The sequence below is a fragment of the Lycium barbarum genome, chromosome 2 (genome assembly GCF_019175385.1).
Source record: "Lycium barbarum isolate Lr01 chromosome 2, ASM1917538v2, whole genome shotgun sequence".
Taxonomy (NCBI): Eukaryota; Viridiplantae; Streptophyta; class Magnoliopsida; order Solanales; family Solanaceae; genus Lycium; species Lycium barbarum.
In genome coordinates, this window is record NC_083338.1 from 4,896,287 (window position 1) to 4,919,486 (window position 23,200).

The 23,200-nt window shown below is 38.3% G+C and overlaps 1 protein-coding gene across 5 annotated transcripts; it reads left to right on the forward strand.

Moving 5' to 3' along the window:
* The first annotated feature begins 9,823 nt into the window (after positions 1-9,823).
* On the forward strand, positions 9,824-21,953 carry LOC132625944 (uncharacterized). Of its 5 annotated transcripts, none has more exons than XM_060340612.1 (11): positions 9,825-10,156; positions 12,975-13,216; positions 13,481-13,608; positions 14,244-14,352; positions 14,467-14,506; positions 18,737-18,826; positions 18,920-19,019; positions 19,382-19,521; positions 20,040-20,142; positions 20,264-21,045; positions 21,535-21,953. In XM_060340612.1, exons 2-11 carry the CDS (start codon positions 13,078-13,080, stop codon positions 21,788-21,790), a joined length of 1,887 nt encoding a protein of 628 aa, XP_060196595.1. In that variant the 5' UTR covers positions 9,825-10,156; positions 12,975-13,077; the 3' UTR covers positions 21,791-21,953. The 5 variants fall into 5 exon arrangements, with proteins under 5 accessions (XP_060196598.1, XP_060196595.1, XP_060196597.1 ...); XM_060340614.1 differs by lacking the exon at positions 9,825-10,156 and adding an exon at positions 11,117-11,178; XM_060340613.1 differs by lacking the exon at positions 9,825-10,156 and adding an exon at positions 11,238-11,765.
* Positions 21,954-23,200: the final 1,247 nt, after the last annotated feature.

A 23,200-nucleotide genomic window follows, 5' to 3' on the forward strand; every position in this document is an offset into this window, starting at 1 on the left:
GATTTTTCTGGTAAAGCACATAAAGCAAATTAATACTCTGAGTCCCAGTTATTCATTTACTTGTCGTCCTTATTAAAAATAGATGATCCAAAATAGTTATTGAAAAATCAAAATATAAGTAATCCTTAAATTTCATTTCTATCCTTACTCGATAAATATAAAGAGAGATTAATGTGATGAAACAAAATAAATATTAATTGAGATTAAAGAATAAATATGATAATTTAGTCCAATTGTCATTGTAGTTAATGTTCTTTTAAGACGCGTGTAAAAAAAAAAAAAATACAAGTAAATGGATTAGAAAGTTATATGGTTTTTTTTGTTTCCATTGGGTGTCAAATAATTGTATTGTTTTTTTTTTTGGTGGGGGTTTTTTTTTGGGGGGGGGGGGGGGGGGAGGCCGCGTAAGACACATTTCTGACTAATTCTGATTCGCATCACGTAAGACCATTTATAGGGAAAACGCCCCACTAACATAATTTTTTCATACTGAGACTTGAATTCAAGATCTCTAATTAATGGTGGAGAGATTTATTCATCCGACCACAATCCTGTTGGAAAAAGGTTAGTTTTTGTCGTAAAGAAACTATTGCATGAAAAATAAAAAGCTATTAAGAGTATTATTTTAATTGAAGTGTCTTATTTTTATTTTTAATCGGCTTTAAAAGAATACTAGTAGTATCTCTTTTTATATTTGATAACTCTCTAATTACAGTATTTATGTGACTTGATTAAAACTATAATATTGGAAGAGAATTTTGATATACTTACACACATCTTTAATTTAAAATTATAAAATTCAAAAAAATCTCTTTTATTTTCTTAAACTTCATGTGATTAAAGTCATTTAAATTGAAATAGAATGAATATACATTTAAATTGAAATAGAATGAATATATTGTAGTTAAAAGCATATAAGGATAAGTGTGCTAGAACAGCCAGCTCATTAGTTAAATAGTTTTCAAGATTACCAAAAAAGTAGAAGATGGACCAATAGTGTGTTCAAGAGATTGTCCATTGGTCTCAGATGTAAAGATGAGATTTTAGCTCCAAGATAAAGAGTATATAAACATCACTCAGCTACTTGAGGAGAACTCAAAACTAGCAAGGCCATGATGAAAAATTTGTCGACCAAGCTAATACTCAGCGGTAGCTTTGATGCATAATGAGGCCTCTAGTCAAGATTGAAGCCCCACAAAATTATTCAAACGATATTGTGGTAGTATTTTTGTAATGAAAAATAATTATTATTCTGACGTTTCAACTTCTATATTATGAAGTTTCGCATGGAAGTGTTGGCAATAGCTCCAATATTTTAATTAAGTCTTCCAAAATGTATGGGAAACACTGTGATTTGACAATTGATTGATGTTTATCATGTTTTTATTTCGTTGCAATTTCCCTTATTATTTAGTGATTGTAGTCAAATTGTCTAGTGATATATAAGATGTGAATATGATTTTGATGGCCAATAAATGCGCCTGTTCAAATTATTTTCATGACATCTTGGACACATGTTTCACATTGATCTACTGGAGAAAAAGATTATATTATTTCAGGTATTGCCAGCTATACCGCTTGGATTCTCAAAAAATGTCAACCGTATAGACTATGTAATAAGTCTACGTAAATATTGTAAATATTCTCTTCCTTATGTATAGTAATTAGGTCCTATAATTTAGCCTAGTATCATTCTGATAGTGAGATACCTATTTTGTATATAATGACTTTCATACATCAATACAGATCACAGATTGATTTCCTACATGGTATCAGACTAGGTTTCTCCTAAAAACCCTAGCATCCTAAACCCTAGCATCCTAAACCCTAGCCGTCCACCTCCCTCTCTCCTAACCCTAGCCGTAGCCGCCACCCCTTCCTCCTCCCTCTTCTCTCTTCAATGGCTGACAATAAAAATTTCCATTCTGCTTTAACCGTCACGAATGTGAAATCTTTAATCCCAATCATTCTAGACATGGAAACCGGCCATTATCACGAATGGGCGACACTATTCAAAGTTCTAGCCTGCGTCCACTCCGTACTTGAACACATCATACCACCAACTAACACCACTGAACTCACCGCGTACAACGCAACAAAGGCAGCTAACCTTCCGCTCTGGAAACGGCTAGATGCGGTGGTCCTTCAATGGATATACGCCACCGTATCCCATGATATTCTTACCTCTATTCTCGTGGCGGATGATGTTGCGGAGAAGGCTTGGAATCGAGTTGCTCAACTTTTCCAAGATAACAAGCACTCAAGGGCAGCGTACCTTGAAACTGAATTCACCACCACAAAAATGGCCGACTTCGGCTCGGTTATGGCCTATTATAATAGGCTCAAGTCTCTCGCGGATCAGCTTGCCAACGTGCGGTCGCCGGTGTCCGACCAACGTATGGTCTTGCGCCTCCTTGCAGGCTTACTGGAGACATATGCACACTTTGTCACCACCATCCAGCAGAAGGATGTGCTGCCCTCTTTCTCTGAAGTGTGCTCCAGACTCAAGCTCGAAGACGCCGCAGCCAAGGAACTTGCCCGCGATTCTAGTCCCGCGGCTCTACTTGTCAATAATGATACTCCCTCCCCGCCACCTGGCGGCAACAATAATTCAACTAACAGTCGTGATAATAATCGTGGCAGGAATTCTAACAGGAACAAGGGAAAGGGGAACAACAACAACAACAACCGCGGGAAATCCAGCCGCGGCGGCGGCGGACAAACCAGCCACGGCTAGTGGCCGACGGGACAGCCACCGGCAGGGGGATACTACTGGTCTGCCTGGCCGCCCCAGCAGTGGCCAATGCCCCCCTGCCCGTATTCGACGAGACTATGGCAGCAGCGTCCCACCACACCGCGGCCCGGCAACGGCATTCTCGGTGCGGGTCCACGACCTCAGCAGGCCTATTCCATCCATGGTCCAACCTATTCTGGGTACACTCCGACAGACGTGGAGGCAGCCATGCACACTCTGTCCATGCATCAACCGGATGATAATTGGTACATGGACACCGGAGCGACTTCCCACATGACTGCCAACTCAGGTACTCTCACGTCTTATTTTAATTTGAGCAATAATTCTGGAATCATTGTTGGTAATGGTAGCACTATTCTAATTCGAGGCTATGGTCATACATCCGTACTCCCACCTAATCCCCAATTACGTCTCCGAAATGTCTTGCATGCTCCAAAACTCATCAAAAACCTTATTTCCGTACGTAAATTCACTAAGGACAATAATGTTTCTGTTGAGTTTGATCCTCTTGGGTTTTCTGTGAAGGATTTACCGACGGGGAGCCGCCTAATGAGATGTGAGAGCACCGGGGAATTGTATCCTATCACTGCCACCAAATGGACCACTCCACCATCCACCTTCATTGCCGCATCACCTAGCTTGTGGCATTCCCGCCTTGGCCATCCGGGAAATGCTATCCTTAGTTCTCTTCGTAGTAATGCCTTAATTGAATGTAATAGGCTCGAACTGCTCCTCTTGTCCTTTGGGGAAACATGTTAAATTGCCATTTTATGATTCATTGTCATTTACTATTATGCCATTTGATATCATTCATAGTGATTTATGGACATCTCCTGTTTTAAGTTCTAATGGGCACCGCTATTATGTTTTCTTTCTTGATGATTATAGTAATTTTCTTTGGACTTTTCCAATCTCTAACAAGTCCCAAGTCTATTCCACTTTTCTATCTTTTAAGGCATTAATGCAGACTTAATTCGAAAGAGACATTAAAAACATTCAATGTGATAATGGGCGGGAGTTCGCCAATGGGCATTTTCAATTTTTTTGCGCCTCAAATGGTTTAAATTTCTGATTTTCTTGCCCCCATACCTCTCCTCAAAATGGCAAAGCGGAAAGAAAAATTAAATCCATTAACAACATAGTGCGCACTCTTCTTGTCCACTCCTATATGCCCCCCTCTTTTTGGCATCATGCTCTCCAAATGGTCACATACCTCCTTAATGTACTTCCCACCAAAGTCCTTGGGCATAAATCACCAACGCAAGTTCTCTATCAACGAACCCCCTCCTATTCTCATCTCCGGGTTTTTGGGTGTCTATGCTATCCACTTTTCCTATCTACAACTGTTTATAAGTTACAAACAAGATCCACCCCGTGTGTATTTTTGGGCTATCCGTTGAATCATAGAGGATATAAATGTTATGATTGATCCACCAACAAAATCATCATATCAAGGCATGTCATCTTTGAGGAAACTCAATTTCCCTTCTCCAAATTGCACTCACCAACCCCAACTTCTTATGATTTTTTGGACCGTCCAACCCCACGGTCACTGCCCAGTAGCCTCTACCCCCCACTGTCCCACCCGTGACTTCCCAGCAGCCCACGCGCATGGTCACTAGAAGCCAACATGGGATTTTTAAGCCCAAACAACCGTTTAACTTAAACACTTCCAGCACTCCCTCCATCTCGCCTATCCCGCGAAATCCTGTCAGTGCTTTAAATGACCACAATTGGAAAGCTGCCATGGTTGATGAATATAATGCTCTAATTAATAATAAGACGTGGGAGTTGGTTCCACGTCCCATTGATGTGAATCTTATTCGTTTTATGTGGATTTTTCGTCATAAAAAGAAATCTGATGGTTCTTTTGAGAGGCACAAAGCCCGTCTTGTCTGTGATGGCAGGTCTCAACAGGTTGGAGTTGACTGCGACGATACTTTCAGTCCGGTTGTCAAACCGGCTACTATTCGCGCTGTCTTGAGCATTGCACTTGCACACTCTTGGCCCATTCATCAGTTGGACGTCAAGAATGCTTTCCTACACGGAAATCTTAATGAGACTGTTTATATGCATCAGCCTATTGGGTTTAAGGATCCAAAGCATCCCCATCATGTCTGTCTCCTGAATAAATCGTTGTACGGATTTAAGCAAGCTCCCCGTGCATGGTTCCAACGGTTTGCAGACTATGTCTCCACTATTGATTTTTCACATATCTGATCTAATCACTCTCTCTTTATTTATTGTCGAGGTTTTGACATTGCTTACATTCTGCTATATGTTGACGATATTATTCTCACAGCTTCCTCAGATGCTCTTAGAAAATCCATCATGTCTCTGCTTAGTGCCGAATTTGCTACGAAGGATTTGGGCCCTCTAAGCTATTTTCTGGGTATTGCTGTTACGCATGTTTCTCTCTCAGAAAAATTATGCAGCAGATATTATAGAGCGTGCGGGCAAGACTGCCTGTAAGCCAAGTCAGACACCGGTCGACACCAAAGCCAAACTTGGTGCCACGGCCGGGCCTCCTTGCGATGATCCCACCCAATATCGTAAGTTGGCTGGCGCGTTGCAGTACCTTACATTCACAAGACCAGACATCTCCTATGCGGTTCAACAAGTGTGCCTTCACATGCATGATACAAAGGTTGCACATATGCATGCTCTTAAACGCATAGCCCGATACATTCAAGGTACTATTGAGTTTGGTCTCCATCTGTACAAATCCTCCATTGCCTCTCTTGTTTCTTATACAGATGCAGATTGGGGTGGTTGTCCAGACACTCGCCGATCCACATTCAGTTACTGTGTTTTCCTTGGCGATAATCTCCTCTCATGGTCATCCAAACGGCAACCTACTATGTCTAAGTCGAGTGCCGAAGCCGAATACCGTGGGGTCGCTAATGTCATCTCTGAGTCCTGTTGGCTTCGCAACCTTCTTTTGGAGCTCCGTTGTCCCATTTGGACAGCTACATTGGTTTATTGTGATAATGTTAGTGTCATATACCTATCAGGTAACCCAGTTCAGCACCAACGCACTAAACATATTGAGATGGGCATACATTTCGTACGTGAGAAAGTTGCTCGTGGAGAAGTTCTTGTTCTTCACGTCCCGTCCCGTTACCAGATCGCAGACATCTTCACTAAAGGTCTTCCACGCGTTCTCTTTGATGATTTCAGGGACAGTCTAAGCGTACGACAACCTCCCGCTTCGACTGCGGGGGTGTGATAGACTATATAATAAGTCTACGTAAATATTGTAAATATTCTATTCCTTATGTATAGTAATTAGGTCCTATAATTTAGCCTAGTATCATTCTGATAGTGAGATACCTATTTTGTATATAATGACTTTCATACATCAATACAGATCACTGATTGATTTCCTACAGATCCGACATAGATGTGACAATATTTGAAAGACTCAAGCAACATAGGTTGCCACTGATGATTTCATAGGAATTGTGGAAAATGGTTATGTGGTGAAATATGGAGAGGGTCGGCTATCTACGCACATGCTTTTTTTTTCCCACTCGATGTCCGCTTTGGGACCCGACTAATTCAGATTCACGCCATGTTTGGTCCATTAAAGGAGGAAATAGCGCTCTCTACCCTAAATTCTTTTCATTACCAAGACTCGAAATAGACATTTCTAATTAAGGATAAAGGGTTTTTATTCATCCCATCACAACACTCGATGATATATGCTCACGTGTTGATAAATAACATCCATTCACAAATATAGGATTTCTTTGCTTTGCGATTCTAGAAAATGCAGCTACGAGGTAAGCCTAAATTTTGCATATTTGGAGCTTTAGAACTCATAACTTCTCATCCAACTAAGTCTCCTTATCTAACTCTGGTTTGGAAGAAGGCCAATACTCGTTCATACCACATGAACGTATTTCTCCATCAAATGTCCTAATGCAAGATGGTTGATTTAGTTTTCCTCATGGAAGCTACATTCAGGCTTTTACCAGTAAAACCAAGTCAACCAGAGAAGTGAATGGATTTTTCAATCTTTTCGACCTTTGTTTGGAAGGAGCAAGTCACAATGATTGATAGCCTGTTTGACAAGCTTATTTTTCCCCAAAAGTATTTATTTTTTCAATAAGTGCTTATTTTTTTTTAAAAAAAGTAAGGTGTCTGGCCAAGATTTTGAAAGAAAATAAGTACTTTTGGGGAGTAGTAGATTCAATTTTTCAGAAGCTTAAAAAAACCGTTTTTGCCCAAAAACACTTTTTTGAAAAGTACTTTTGAGAAAAATACACTTCGAAACACTTATTAAAAGTCTGGCCAAACACTAATTACTGCTCAAAAGTACTTTTTAAATTAATTGGCCAAACACAAACTACTTTTCGCCAAAGACACTTTTTTGAAAAATGCTTTTGGAAAAATCACTTTTTAAAATAAGCTGATTTTAGAAGCTTGACCAAACAGATAATGAGAAATGGAACCATGTTCTGGTTTAATTCGTGTTCTATAGCTACGACATGATCATCTTAGGTGATCTTTCTGTCGACGGATGTTTTTATTACAATTGCCACTTCTGAAACTATGTAGTATCTCCATTGAGAATTCAAATATATACAGTATACGTCATTAGTTCGATCATACTCTTTTCTGAGAAATTGGTAAAATTTCACATTGAAATTTAAGTAAATGAATTTGATCTGCTTGTCACAAATTCAAATAGAAAAAACAAAAGATAATAAGCTATTCCATATCTAACACTATCTAACAAGTGAAATAAAAAAGCTTTTCTCTGTATAATTTGTTTAAAACCTACTGCACAACTACAAATGAGCATAAACGAAGATGTATCAACAATGATTTCTCTTTCTTGGTCTTCTTCGCTAGTGTGATTGTAACAACAACTATCATTTCCAGGACTCTCTCATCAACTCAAGGTGCAAATATAACAACATGAAGATACATATATATTTATCGAATAGTACTTGCAATATCCTAAAATTTTCAAAGATTTTTTGAGGGGTTGGCGGGGGGGGGGGGGGGGGGGGGAAGCGTTTTTCATACGGTGTCTAGTATTCGTTTTGAGCTCGACTAATTTGAGTTGTATCGGGTGATCTCACTTTCGGAATAAAAAACTTCCTGTCAAATTGACTTCATTCTCAGATATAAAACCTGATACTCTCGATTAAGGACGGAGAAGCCACATGCACTTATGAGACTTTCAAATGAAACGTGATGAAGTATTTATTTTGAATTCTCAATTTTTGAAACTCTTTCTTTGGTGGGAGCTCGCCAAACTAAAAGGATTGGTAATCCCCTGCCAAAAGTAGAATAATTAGACATTTTTTAAAACCTAAATTACAGTTGAACATAATGTTGTTTTAACAGAAATAAGCAGGTAGCAATCCTTTATATTTGCTAATGCTCTTTGCTCTGAAGCACTTACTATGTAATTTTTGATTAATACCAAGCACACTAGATATGATGCTTTAGAACTTTTTTTTTACCTTTATTAAGCACTCGCAATATTAACGCCATAAATTAATAATATCATAGGAAGAGTCATACCATAATTTTCAAAAGTCTTATAACCACATATATGGAGTATGATGTATTTAAGACTATAAATTTCATTTTTTTCATCTTTTAAACTTTTTATACTTCATCAAATAGGTTTTGTATATTGAAATAGAAGGAATTAATTTCTTTTACTTTTCTTTTTTCGTGAATTAAAAAAGAGATGGAATTGCACCACAAGTCTCATTAATCAACAAAATTAGGGGTTGTTGAAAAATTAAATGCTAAAGCCTAAAAGTAGGTGAACATTAACATAGATCGTTGGCTCTCCATCCAAAAAATACATTGACTTTTCTGTGAAATTAATCAAACTTCTTCATTCACATAAATTTTATCAAATTAATTTTCCAGGTATATTAGAGAAAATGTAAAGGTTTTTATTATTTTGTTCTTTAACACTCTTAACAAATCGTGTTAAAAAATGTAATACGAAAGATCATCATTCAAATTTCAAATACCAGTTAAGACAAAATACTATTTGTATATTTTATCTGCATAAGCTTGGGTCATAAATTATTTAAATAAACATTCAGACATAGTTAAAATGCACGCAAACCGACAAAAGATATAAATTATTTTGAACAAAAAATATTACAAATTTTCAAAGGTAGTAAGAGAGCCCAAAAGTTACTCCCTTAGTTCATTTTTACTTGTTCAGTTTGTGTTTTGTACTTTTCTTTAAGAAAATATCAAGTAAGTGTTTATTTCATTATGCTATCTTTTTTAATTTCAATTTACATATTTAACTACTAATATTTCAATATAGTTAATTTCTTAGGGGTCGTTTGGTAGCTGGTTTGCTGATGAATTATACAGATATTAAATCCTCCATAAGTAATAGTATCACATTTGGTAGCTGGTTAGGAGATAAGTTATTCAAGTATAAAACTAATATCGTATTTTGGTTTGCAATTTAGAAACCCGCATAATTGATCTATGTATTATTTTATGCAGGATAGAGGGTGAAATAACTAAGCACATGAATAGTTAAACTTGAATAACTAAACCCGGTATAAATATACATAAATTTCCTCATAACTAACCCCTATATATTACTAATAGGCATAATACATAAACATGCCATCAAACTTGGTCTCAACCAACAAGTATGCCCTCCAACTTTGGTTGTGCATAAGTAGACACCTCAACTTGTATAAAGTTGAACACGTAAACAAAAATGCTGACGTGACTCACAAAATTTTGGAGGTGTCTAGATAATCATTTTATAATTTGGAGTGTTTAGCTAACAAAGTGCAGACAAGTTGAGGTGCCTACTTATTATGCACACCGAAAGTTGGAAGGCATACTTACCAGCTGAGACTAAATTTGAGGGCATGTTTATATATTATATCATTATTAATACATACGTAACTCTAACCAACTACCAAACAACCTCTTAATGTATGAGTAGAAAAAGAAAATAATTAACCCCTAATAATTAGGGAATGCAGGGAAGATAAATTAAAAAACTATATACTAGGAAAAGTAATTAATGATTAAAAGGGTCAACCAGACCAACTTCTTTCTACTTTATGGACACATCATTCTTGACTCACTCTCATTTTTCCTAATACTACTAGTATTTTAAAGACTATATAGTAATAATTTTCCAGTAGCTTTGAAAAATTATATGGAATTGATCAGCACTTGATTCCTAACTGTGGATTCTTCTGAATTTGTTTTTATCAAGGAAAACCCATGTTATATATCTGTCTTGGTGGTCTCATATCACATGATCTTGTCTCTTTTTTGCTTCAATCAATTCCCCTTGAGATCTGTGATTATGAAGCAATAAAAATTCAGTCTTTCCCTTTATTGGTTATTGCTTAAAAAATCAAGATTCTAGCTTAGGTGAGTTAAAGGTTGAATCTTGAATGAAATTTGGATTTTTTTTTTTGCTTCACTTTTAGCTTGATTTTTTTTTTTGATTATTAAAGTTTATTTCTTTGTGGTTTTGTGGTATTTTTGTGGTCATTTCTATGTTGTTTGTTTGAGTATGTGAATTCAGTCTTTCCCTTTAGAGGGTATTGCTAAAAAAATCAATATTCTAGCTTAGGTGAGGTAAAGGTTAAATCTTGAATGAAATTTGGTTTTTTTTTTTTTTTTTTTGCTTCACTTTTAGCTTGATTTTTTTGTTGGTTAAGTTTGATTAGTAAAGTTTATTTCTTTGTGGTTTTGGTGACCTTTTTGTGGTCATTTCTATATTGTTTGTTTGAGTATGTGAATTCTTGATTACTGAACTGATACTATCTGCTGTGAGCCTTGTTATGAATAATGATTTTGCTTGAGTTTGATTATTATGAATTCTCTCTTTCCCTTTACTGGATAATGCTTAAAAATTCAAGATTCAAACTTGGTTTCCTTTAGAACAGTTACTGAGTGAGGTAAAGGAAATTTGATTAAAATTTGATTCATTGGTTCACTTTTAGCTTGATTTTTTGTTGATTGGATGATTGATTGAGTTTGATTATTAAGAATAAACTGCAAAGTGAGGTAAAGGTAGAATCTTGGATGAAATTTGGATTTTTTTGCTTCACTTTTAGCTTGATTTGTTGTTGATTGGATGAATGATTGAGTTTGGTAAGTAAAGTTTGTGTCTTTGTGGTTTGTGATGTCTTTGTGGCCATTTCTGGTTTTGTTTGTTTTAGGAAAGATGGGAATGGTAATATGTGAATCCTTGACTTTTGTTGATTTAAATTATGATTTTGGTTGAAACTAATACCATCTGCTGTAAGCCTTGTTGTGAATAATAATATTGCTTGAGTTTGATTGTTAAAGCTTATGTCTTTGTGGTGTGTGATGTTTTTGTAGCTATTTGTGTTTTTGTTTGTTTGATGAAAGACGGGTTTCCTTCAGAACAACTACTGAGTGAGGTAAAGTTTGAATCTTGGATGAAGATTTTGGTTCTTTGCTTCAACTGTTGATTTTATTTTATTTTAGTTAGTATGATAATGATATGAACTGAGTGAAGAAGTGGTCATTTATATGGCCGAGTTTAACTTGTTTAGGACTGAGGCGTAGTAGTTGTTGTATTTGTTTGTGGATTCTCTCTTTCCCTTTATTGGGTCATGCTTAAAAGTTAAAGATTCCAGCTTGGTTTCCTTCAAAACAGCTGTTGAGTGAGTTAAAGGTGGAATCTTGGATGAAATTTTGATTCTTTGCTTCACTGTTAGCTTGACTTTGATTATCAAAGTTTATGTCTTTGTGGATTCTCTCTTTCCCTTTATTGAGTCATGCTCAAAACATCAAGATTCGAGCTTGGTTTTCTTCAGAACAGATGCTGAGTGAGTTAAAAGTGGAATCTTGGATGAAATTTTGATTCTTTGCTTCACTGTTAGCTTGACTTTGATTATCAAAGTTTATGTCTTTGCGGATTCTCTCTTTCCCTTTATTGAGTCATGCTCAAAACTTCAAGATTCCAGCTTGGTTTCCTTCAGAACAGCTGCTGAGTGAGTTAAAGGTTGAAACTTGAATGAAATTTGGATTCTTTGCTTCACTGTTAGCTTGTCTTTTTGTTGGAAGGATGGTTGCTTGACTTTGATTGTTAAAGTTTGTCTTTGTGGTTTTTGTTGCTATTTCTAATTTTGTTTGTTTGATGAAAGATGGGTTTCCTTCAGAACAGCTGCTGAGTGAGCTTAAAGGTTGAATCATAGATGAAATTTGGATTCTTTGTGGTTTTTGACCTTTTTGTGGTCATCTCTGATTTTGTTTGTTTGAAGAAAGATGGGAATAGCCGTAAGCACTTCTTGATTTTAGTGATTTAAATTATGATTTTGATTGAAATAATACCATCTGCTGAGTGAGTTGAAGGCTGAAACTTGGATGAAATTTTTGGATTATCTGCTTCAACTGTTGGTTGATTTTTGTTGAGTGGATGATTGCTTGAATATATTATTACAGTTTATGTCTTTGTGGTTTGTGATGTTGTTGTGGCCATATTGATTTTGTTTGTTTGAGGAAAGGTGGGAACAGTGAGTGAATTCTTGTTTTTGTTGAGTTAAATTATGATTTTGATTGGACTAATTAATACTATCTGCTGTGAGCCTTGTTATGAATAATGATTTTGATTGTTTGCTTCCTACATGAGGTTAATTTGGTAGTTTGTGTATGGTATCTCAGAAGAGCTGCTTTTGCTGAGTTATTTCAATTGTTTGGTTTGTGTTGATTGGATAATCATTATTAGTTTGATGTAAGTATTTGTTTACTAGTGGGTTGGATGTTTTTTTGGGTAGTTTTGGTGATTGTTTCTGGTTTGTGCATCTGTGGACTAGTACATGCTAGAAGCTGAGTTGGTGTTATTTTTTTCTTCGGTTTGCTGGATTTGGGTAGAGTTAATCGACACCAGTATCATCTGTTATCATCCCTGTATGTATAATGATTTCTGTAGGACAGAAATATATAATGAGTTTGTTTTTGAGGTCAGTTAAGTGGTGTATAATTCTTAGAAATTGCACATGTTCTTACTCAAAAAAAAAAAAAAAAAAAAAAAAAAAATAGAAGAAGAAACTGCACATGTAAACATCTTTATATATCTGATCTGGCTGTAGTAAATATATCTTTTAATTTTTTTGGCACTTCTTAGCTATGCTATGTGGAAAAATCCTTAAAGAGTAACATATCGGCACTACTTAGTTATGCTATTCTGAAACATGTTTTCATAAATTTGTAGGCCCGTTCATACTCGATATACCAAAACCACTTCATTCGATTATAGCTGTTGCAGCTTTTAAGAATTTGAAAGGAGACAGTTCTGCTTTCCTTGGATATGCAGTATGAAGGACACTGGTAACATCTCTCAGTACCGAGATAAATTGGATCAGACATTATTGTCTCCTGATCTTGTCAACAATGATTTACTTAAGAACCTTGTCAAGAATCAAATGCTACGCTTGTCCGAGTGTGATCTTCAAGGTTTGTTCGATGTCACTTCGAATCTGGATTTTACCTCAATAGCCCCCCACCCCCATCTGGATTTTACCTCAATAGCCCCCCACCCCCACCCCCTTTTTTAAGGACAAGTTACACATTTGGCTGGTCAGCCAAAAATATGCAATATTATGTATCAAAATGTATATTTTATGTATGTTATACATTAATATACAAAAATTATACATTTGTTGGCTGTTATTTTGGTGGGCGGCTATTTATGTCAATTTCTCTTCTTCTTTTTTGCAGAATGCAGTGACGATCTGGTAGAGAGAAGAACCAAGGAAGTGGCAAACTTCCTGAGCATGTTAAGGAGTACATCTGTAACTGATAGTGAGCAGTCAAAATCTTCAGAAGCAGCATATGGTGCTTGGAAAGTAGGCTATCTGTCACATTCTTAGATTATCTTTTTCTAGTTCTTGAAACTCCCGCTTACCAATGTCATTGTGGCTCTGAAACTTATTTGAAGCATCACGTGCTGGTTGCCTTTAGGGCTGGCAAAATGGTTGGAAAAAACAAGTAACCATCCGATCCTACCCATTAGATATGGGTGGGATAACTCACCATTTAAAAATGGATCAAATATGGATATTATCCACTAAAAAATGGATATCCATATTATCAATACCCTTTTGTCTGCTTGTTATTCTTCATGAGTTGTTGCTTATTGGTAGTCTAAGCTTATTCTGGCTTTTAGCTTGTCTTCGCACCTCACTCTTGAAACCATGGATAATATGAAGATCCATATTATCCGTAGGTTAACCCATTTTTTATCCATGTTAAATATGGGCGGGCGAAATATTTTATCCGCTTTTGTTTAACCCATTGTCGACCCGCTCTATCCGATCCAACCAGCCAGTTTGCCACTCCCAGTTGCCTTTAATAGCACTAAAGTCTGGTGCTTTTTGGAATGCCGATATTTTAGTCTCGCGATTCATGTATGTATTGCAAAAGTATTTCTCCCCATCTGTTATTTACTGTATGACTAATGCTGTCTCTCCTTCTTTTGCAGGTGAAACAAGATACTGAAGAATACCGTGTTATGTATCGAGAGGGACCAGAAGGCACTCCTTTCCATACCCTCCTTGTTGAAGGCTATGTAGACGGCCCAGCAGATGTTTGTAAGATAGATTAAAATCTCAACTCTTTTGCCTTATACTAGTCAAGGTCACCTTCAGAAAGTTCGTGTTGCTTTATTATTGGTCAATGTTTATGATAAGAACTGTTTGTTTCAGGTTTATGCATCTCATGGGGGGCAGAGTTCTACAAGAAATGGTGAGGATCCGGTATGCTAAAGAGACTTGCATTTTATTTTTGAAGGGGATGTACTTCTAAAAACAGTCTAAATATAACATATTTCCTACATAAAGTGACCAATAGCACACATTTAAATTGATTGAAAGTTAAATGTGCTGAGTCATATATCACAAGGACCAAAATCAGAATTTACCTACAATTGAGGGACTAAAAGTGCGATTATCCCAAAAAAGAATTGATCTGCTAGAAGAAACTTAATGCTAAATAAAATGTCAGTAAAGTTTCAAAATTATCTTTAACATGTGCATTGGGTACAACAACAACAAGAAGCCCAGTATAATCCCACCATGTGGGGTCTGGGGAGGGTAGAGTGTACGCAGGCCTAATCCCCACCTTGAAAGGTAGGGCGGCTGTTTCCGAAAGACCCTCGGCTCAAGAGAGGAAAACAAGACAAAAGGTCAGATAGGACCAAGCATATCGAAAACAATATGAAAATAGGGAATAACAAAAGCGAGAAAGTCATGGTAGAACAGTCCGGAAAGAAAGGAGCATTAACTACTATAGATAAATAAGATAACCAAAGTACAACGGCCCAACAAATATAAGCAGCAATCAAATGCAGAAATCAAATGGCAATAAAAGCAAAACTACAACTACTATGGTGAAAAGATAAGCCACCTAGCCTTCTATCCTAATCTGAGTCCTCCACAACCTTCTATCTAAGGTCATGTCCTCGGTGAGCTGAAACTGTGACATATCCTGTCTAATCACCTCTCCCCAATACTTCTTCAGCCTCCCTTTACCTTTCCTGAAACCGTCCATAGCCAACCTCTCACACCTCCGCACAAGAGCATCTGTGTCTCTCCTCTTCACATGCCCAAACCATCTCAGCCTCGCTTCCCGCATCTTGTCCTCCACCGATGCCGCTCCCACCTTGTCTCGGATATCTTCATTCCTAATTCTATCCCTCCTAGTGTGCCCACACATCCACCGCAGCATTCGCATTTCCGCTACTTTCATCTTCTGAACGTGAAATTTCTTGACTGGCCAACACTCCGCCCCGTACAATAAAGTCGGTCTAACCACCACTTTGTAGAACTCGCCTTTAAGTTTTGGTGGCACTTTCTTATCACACAGCACTCCGGAAGCGAGCCTCCATTTCATCCACCCTGCACCAATACGATGTGAAACATCATCGTCGATAACCCCATCTCCCTGTATAATAGACCCAAGATACTTGAAACTTCCTTTCTTTTGAATGGCCTGAGTACCAAGCCTCACTTCCTCGTCAGCCTCACGCGGTAGGCCACTGAACCTGCACTCCAAGTATTCTGTCTTGGTCCTATTCAATTTAAATCCTTTAGACTCTAACGTCTGTCTCCAGCCCTCCAACTTATCGTTAACTCCGTTGCGAGTCTCGTCAATCAGGACTATGTCATCCGCGAACAACATACACCAAGGCACCTCACCTTGTATTTGTCGCGTCAGTTCATCCATCACCAAGGCGAATAGAAACGGGCTAAGAGCTGATCCCTGATGCAATCCCATCAGAACAGGAAAGTGCTCCGAGTCTCTTCCTACCGTCCTTACCCTGGTCTTAGCTCCATCATACATGTCCTTTATCGCTCTAATGTACACCACAGGTACACCTTTAGCCTCCAAGCATCTCTATAGGACCTCTCTTGGCACTTTGTCGTAGGCCTTTTCTAGGTCAATGAATACCATGTGCAAGTCCCTCTTCCGCTCCCTATACTGCTCCACCACTCTCCTTACAATATGAATGACTTCTGTAGTCGAGCGCCCTGGCATGAATCCAAACTGGTTCTCTGAAATAGACACACCTCTCCTCACCCTCATTTCCACCACCCTTTCCCACACTTTCATAGTGTGACTTAGCAGTTTGATACCTCTATAGTTGTTGCAGCTTTGAATGTCTCCCTTGTTTTTGTACACGGGAATCATTGTACTCCACCTCCATTCTTCCGGCATCTTCGCTGTCTTGAAAATGACATTAAACAACCCAGTCAGCCACTCCAAGCCTACCCTGCCTACATTCTTCCAAAATTCCCCAGGAATCTCGTCAGGTCCGGTCGCTCTTCCCCTGCGCATCCTACGAACAACTCCCTTAACCTCCCCAACCTTTATACTCCTACAATATCCAAAGTCGCGACGCCTATCAGAGTGCTCCAAGTCTCCCAACACAATGTCTCTATCCCCTCCTTCGTTCAAGAGTTCATGATAGTATGACTGCCATCTCTGTCTAATGCGGGTTTCCTGTACCAACACTTGGCCATCCTCGTCCTTGATGCACTTCACTTGATCCAGGTCGCGTGCCTTCCTCTCTCTCGCCTTGGCGAGCTTAAATAGCTTCTTATCCCCACCTCTGTCCTCTAGTTCTGCATAAAGGCGTTCAAAGGCTGCCATTTTAGCCGCCGAAACTGCCAACTTCGCCTCCTTTCTTGCCATCTTATACTTTTCCCTGTTCGTCCGCTTCTCTTCATCATCCTTGCTATCTACCAACTTCACATATGCCTGCTTCTTTGCTTCTACCTTCCCTTGGACTTTTCCATTCCACCACCAATCCCCTCGGTGCCCACCACGACGGCCTCGTGAGACCCCCAATACCTCTCTAGCTGCTTCCCTAATGCAACTTGCTATCCTATCCCACATATTGCTCGCATCCCCCCTACTATCCCACGCTTCCATAGCCATCAACTTCTTCCCCATCTCTAGGGCACTAGACAGAGTCAAACTCCCCCACCCAATCCTCGGTCGGTCATCCACGACCCTCTTCTTCTTCTTCCTTCTTATCTCCAAATCCATCACCAATAGCTTATGTTGGGTCGTAAGATTCTCACTCGGTATGACCTTGCAGTCCTTACAGAGGCCTTTATCATCTTTTTTATGAAGCAAAAAGTCTATTTGCGTCGCAGCCACCGAGCTACGGAAGGTTACCAAGTGCTCCTCCTTCTTCGGAAAACTCGAGTTGGCTACCACCAATCCAAAAGCTTTTGCGAAATCTAGGAGTGAGACTCCTCCACCATTCCTGTCCCCGAAGCCAAATCCTCCATGCATCTCGTCATAACCCCTCGAAACAGACCCAATGTGCCCATTGAAATCTCCTCCTATGAATAACTTCTCAGTAGGCGGTATACTTACCACCACTTCGTCCAAGTCCTCCCAAAAGCGCCTTTTTACCTCCTCGTCCAAACCCACTTGTGGCGCGTAGGCACTAATAATGTTCAAGGTGAACCCTCCAACGACTAACTTAATCGCCATCAACTTGTCATTGATCCTCCTAACCTCTACCACCTGATCTCTAAGCTCACTATCTACTAAGATCCCTACCCCATTCCTATACCTCGACTTGCCCGAGAACCAAAGCTTGTACCCGTCCACCTCCTTAGCTTTAGGTCCTACCCATTTAGTCTCTTGGACGCAAGCTATATTAATCCTCCTCTTCTTAAGAATCTTAACTAACTCTATGGACTTTCCCGATAAGGTCCCAATATTCCAAGACCCTACTCTCAACCTAGAAGCTCCCTCAACCCCCTTAGCCCCCCCAACCCTAGCTCCCGATTCCAACCGAGAACATGACCCTAGTCTACCATCCCTCACCAAAGCCAGTAAAGCAAATATACGCTAGTGAAAGGTTAATCTAAGACAAACGAAGGATCAATACTAAAGCACAAGTTAGCAATAGTCTATAAGCAGTGAAATAGGTATTTAATTAGGCGGAGCAGGCAAAATCTATATGGCTAAAAGACAGGAAATGGGCTATTGGAGGTACCGACTCCAAGTAAATAAAACCTGTTCACCACCGAGAAATCTCTGTTCTCTGTTGGAAATACTGTTCACTGGCCGGAATCACTGTTCACCGACCGGAGTCACTGTTCGCCGCCAGGAACTGCTGGAAAACTCGAGTACCTGTGCAGAAACTGCCTGGAGGAAACCTACTGGTGGAGGGTTTCCGGTCGCAGGGTAGAAGAGAAAGGAAAAGAGAAAAAAACACAAAAGGAAGAAGGAAAGAAAGGAGAGAACAGAGGAGAGAGAGATCTGGCCAGCCGGAAGCGTATTACCAGTGGTGGTGGTCGTCGTCGCCGGTCGCCGTTTGGGGTGGCTTGGTTGGGGGGTGGGTGGGGCGGGGGTGGGGGGGGGCTGCAACTTACCGTTGGTGATACCGTAATTTTTCTTGGTTCAAGAGATAGTCCCAAAAACTTGTGTTAATACCCCCCATTTTCAATTCAGGTGGCCGCAAACCGCAATTCCTACATTTAAGATTGTAGCCTCAGAGTGCGTGCAGAAGGTCAGAGAGGGTGAACAAATATGTCTAGTAAGGTCTGTCATCTTATAGTAGTCCATAGATGTTTATTATTTTGTTCTTATTATATCTCTAATATGCTGATATATGTTTAACTACTTGTAAGAAAGGATGAAGCTTTCATGGCCATTGTCAGCAAGGGAGGCCCTTGTACATTTCTTTGTATTTGAGTACTTTCAAGAAGGTCTGATAGTAGTGCTTATAAATTCGGTAAGCTTGTGAAAGTCCACAACACTTGTCAACGCTTTCATCTTTGATACTCCCTCAGTCCATATTTATGTGACACTTTTTCCTTTAGTCGGTCCCAAAAAGAATGACATCTTCCTTTTCAAACTTCCGATTTTACCTCTAATGAAATGACTTGTAGCCACAAATTTCTATGGCTTATTTTAGAGCACAAGTTGAAAAAGTCTTCCTTTTTTTCTTAAACTCAGTGCCAGTCAAACACCTTCACATAAATTGGGACGGAGGGAGTAACTATCTATATTTCCGTTATCATATTTTGTTCTCATCAACATTAGAGAAACTGATAGCAAGCTATATTTAAATGTTTGTTTTGTGAACGTCTCCAGATCTCTGACGTAGATAGTGTTGATAGAAGTATGCATGGGTACTCGAAAGAAGGAATGCCACTCCCGCAGGATGTAGTACGAATTGATGTGGTGGGAGGTTTCGCTATCCAGAAAGTTACTGATAATCGTAGCTACTTCAGGTAACTTTGAATTTCTGCTGAATATTGTTGATATATCTTTGAGTTTGCTAGGAAGTCTAGTGGATCTAATATATGCCTCATGAATTGATTTTGATGCTGTGAAAAAAGAGTTAGCTGGGAGCTTTTGAAGATACAAATTGGACAATCCAAAGTAAATTCTAGAATTTATTGTGAAGTGCAGTTGGGTGAAATTGTGCGTCTGTTGTATAGATCGGATACTGTCTATAGCTATGTGCCCGGACTCCCCAAAAATGTTGCCGTACCCCTGTCGGATCCTCCAAAAATTGCTACTTTTGGAGGATTTGACACACACCTGAAGACATTTTTGAAGATGTATAGTATTAGTCGTGATCCTCTACTTCTCTTTCATAAAATAGTACCTAGTTATTATTGAAAAGAAAGAAAAGCCTAAAGCTGCGCGCAGGATAGTTAGGGTGACATCAAATTCAATGTTAAAAAGAGTCTGCCACTCCTATTATTTATTATGAACTCTGTTTTTGTGCTTTCAAATTTTACAGGACTATAGCAAACATGGATATCAAACTGGACTTGATTCCTCCTTCATTCATCAATTTTGTCTCAAGGCAGCTCGTAGGTGCTGGTTTCAAGCTTTATAAAAAGGTTAATGCCAATTCAATTACCACTTCTGTTTCTGATTGTTGATTTTTTTGGGAAAACGATGCTGATATAAACCGATATGTAAACTCTCTGGATAGTAATATACTGTTTCATTTTTTTGCAGGAAGTAGCTTCAGTTCCCAAAGGTGACGAAGATTTCAGCAAAGCTCTAAAAGATCCACTATATGCTCGCATACGAAAAGCTCTTTGTTCAGATAATATACCTAATGGCAACACGGCTTTGGAACTGCTAGACCTAAAGAAAGATGTGGATCAGCTTGATGAAGAGAAAATTAATGCCAATGGGGCTTTAGAATTGCAAGAGTTCAAGGAAGAAACATGTGTTAGTCTCGATGAACGGACAGGAGATGGAAACGGTGCTTTAGAACTCCAAGATCCAATAAGAGACGCCTATGTTCAACCGGGACAAGTAATACAAACAAATGTTGAAGATAAAATCCCAGAGCAGAAGGATGACTTTGGGGCTAAAGATAACAAAGTTCATAGTGAAATTGAGGAAATTAATGAAGACACAAGTGATATGATTGAAAGTTTAGATGAGAATGATGAAAAATTCCGCGATTTTCCAGCTAATCAACTCGTAGATGTGCCTACCAACAAGAAGGAGGTTGTGATTAGCTCTGAGGTTCGACAAGCTCTGGGAACTTTGGAGAAGGCTATTTCTATCATTAGAGATTTTGGATATAATTTGGAAATTAGGTCCGTTCCCAGCAACACTACTGTTAAGTCTGTCGGTGTAGAGGACAACGGACAGAAAGATAGAAAATCATCAAAAACTGATCGAATTCATGGAAGTGGCAGAGCTTGTGCTGAATCGCCCAAAAAAGAATTGTTAGAGGGGACTTCTTATGAACACAGGAACAGCTCTGCTAGTCATGGTTCCAGGTAAATTTTGTTTGCTTAATAGTAAGAGGCTTCGTTGGAATAGTGAATGACGCTATGCTTATTTTGTTCTACGCTAAATGTGTTAAATTGGTTTGCGAGAAGTTAAATATTTATTTACCAAATGGGCACATAGAATTGGCCAAACATGCTAGCCATTTGGCATAGTAACACCTAAGAAATTTCCGCAACTCCTTTAAGAAGGAAATCTCAAAGTTCGAATTATGCATGAAAGAAAGGTTGTTCCGAACTATGTTGCTTGGACTATTCAAAAGTATTGTCTGGTGTGTGTCGGATCTTCCAAAAGCTATGCGTTTTTGGAGGATCTGACAGGGGTGCGCCAACATTTTTGGAGGGTCCAAATAATATAGGTTCCAATTGTTGAAATGGCATGATTTGATGACTATGCATTTCCTACGATAATGCCTTTGATCTGCTTGATGAGTTTCTACTACATCGATTATCTAAAATTGGGGTAATTCTTTTTTCCAGGCGTACGAGTTCTAATTTGTGCATGAGGGAAGCTAACCACAACAAGAAGATTGCTCCTGCATCACCGGATGATTATGTTGAAACCTCTGGCGAAGCACGACAAGTTGTTGTACGTACCTCAGTAGACCAAAAGAAGGAAGATATCGTCACAGCTGTCCATGCAGATAGCGTCCACGGAAAAGAGAATGGTAAAAGAAAGAGAAAGCTACCATTTTACTGCTGCTTGTATTTTTTCCCAGGACAAGTCATGAGTTAAGTAAGAGAGCAATTTGTTTATAGGAAAGCAACTATAGATTACCTGTTATTACGTATGTAAAATTCTCATGGAATTAAGGTCAATACCATAGTGTTCTATACAACACAATGTAACTAACATGCTTATATTTATGACACTAATTTGATAGTGACAGTACCACAAATACCTGAGTAAATGTAAGAAATTCAGAATAAGGAAACGGTAAAAGGGGAGCTAATATTTTACCTTTTTCATTTGCTTGTTATATTCTCAAGAGGAAAAAGAAGTATGACTTTTCTTATGGTACTCAGTTTTTTATTGCATGTTTCTTGGGTATAAATTCTTTGATAATATTGTTCCAGTAAAGTTCTCCCATGAAATTGTTTGTTGAGTTGTCACTTTATGAGCAATCTTAGCTAGATGAAATATTTTAGTAAACTTTTTGCTTCCATCTTGTGCACGGTATTCGCTTTGGGACTCGACTAATGGGAATTCATGTCGGGAAATTTCAAGGTAAAATACGTGCTACCAAATGCTACTCTATGCAACCGCACTATCCCACCCCAACTTTTGGCAATGTATTTTAGGACTAGTGAGGTTAACCCGTGCTATGCACCTGTAGTGTGGTGAAACTTTTTCTAATACTTGCAGGTTTCCTCTGGGATGCTTTGTTAAAGCAAAGCACTAAAGAGTAATGGGAGACGTAAAATAGTTAACATTCATAATTATTACAGTATTATCACAGCTTTTTGATTTACATTATGATCATTTAAGAGTATTAACAACATGATTCACTTAATTTAAGAGTATTAACAACACGATTTACTTTTTGGTTATTGTTAGCACATATCATAGTGAATCAACTATGAAATATATTGCTACCGTTACGTGCACTAACTAAGGCGGTCATTAACATGATAATTGTAGTAACTTGCATAAAAGATGATGAATGAATTATAGAAAATTAAAAAATAATTTTGTGTTATTCCTTGAAATAGTTTCATTTTGATAACAATATTGCAGGTATGGGGGCCAAGAAACAATCATAAATTTTAAAAACAAAAGAACAAGTATAATGTATCTGGTTGAAAATAAAGTTGATGAGCAACACAAACTACTAGTTCTGAAGTGACATCAGTTGAAAGGAGGGTTGGTGAACAAATGGCGCCATAAGGAGAAGGATTTTGAGATTACTGTTTGTAATTTTTAACAGTAAATTTACAAGTGTTTGGATTTTGCAAAGAGGAGGTTAACTTCATTAACGTGGGCATGAAATAGAAAACGAAACTGAAAGAAAATAACATATTTACTTTTGTCTTTGTTTGGACTCTATCCTCTATTTGTAGATCTAATAAATAATTCTGAAATGCCGCATAAAATCATTCCCAAAGTAATAAAAGTAGCCGCCATTTTGACATTCAAAGATCCTTA

Bases quoted from the DNA above. Each gene is read 5' to 3' on its own strand.
- LOC132625944 (XM_060340612.1), top strand. From the start codon at position 13,078: ATGAAGGACACTGGTAACATCTCTCAGTACCGAGATAAATTGGATCAG. The intron at 14,353-14,466 runs GTAAGATAGATT...TGTTTGTTTCAG, and splicing joins AGACGGCCCAGCAGATGTTT to GTTTATGCATCTCATGGGGG. The intron at 21,046-21,534 runs GTAAATTTTGTT...TCTTTTTTCCAG, and splicing joins TCTGCTAGTCATGGTTCCAG to GCGTACGAGTTCTAATTTGT.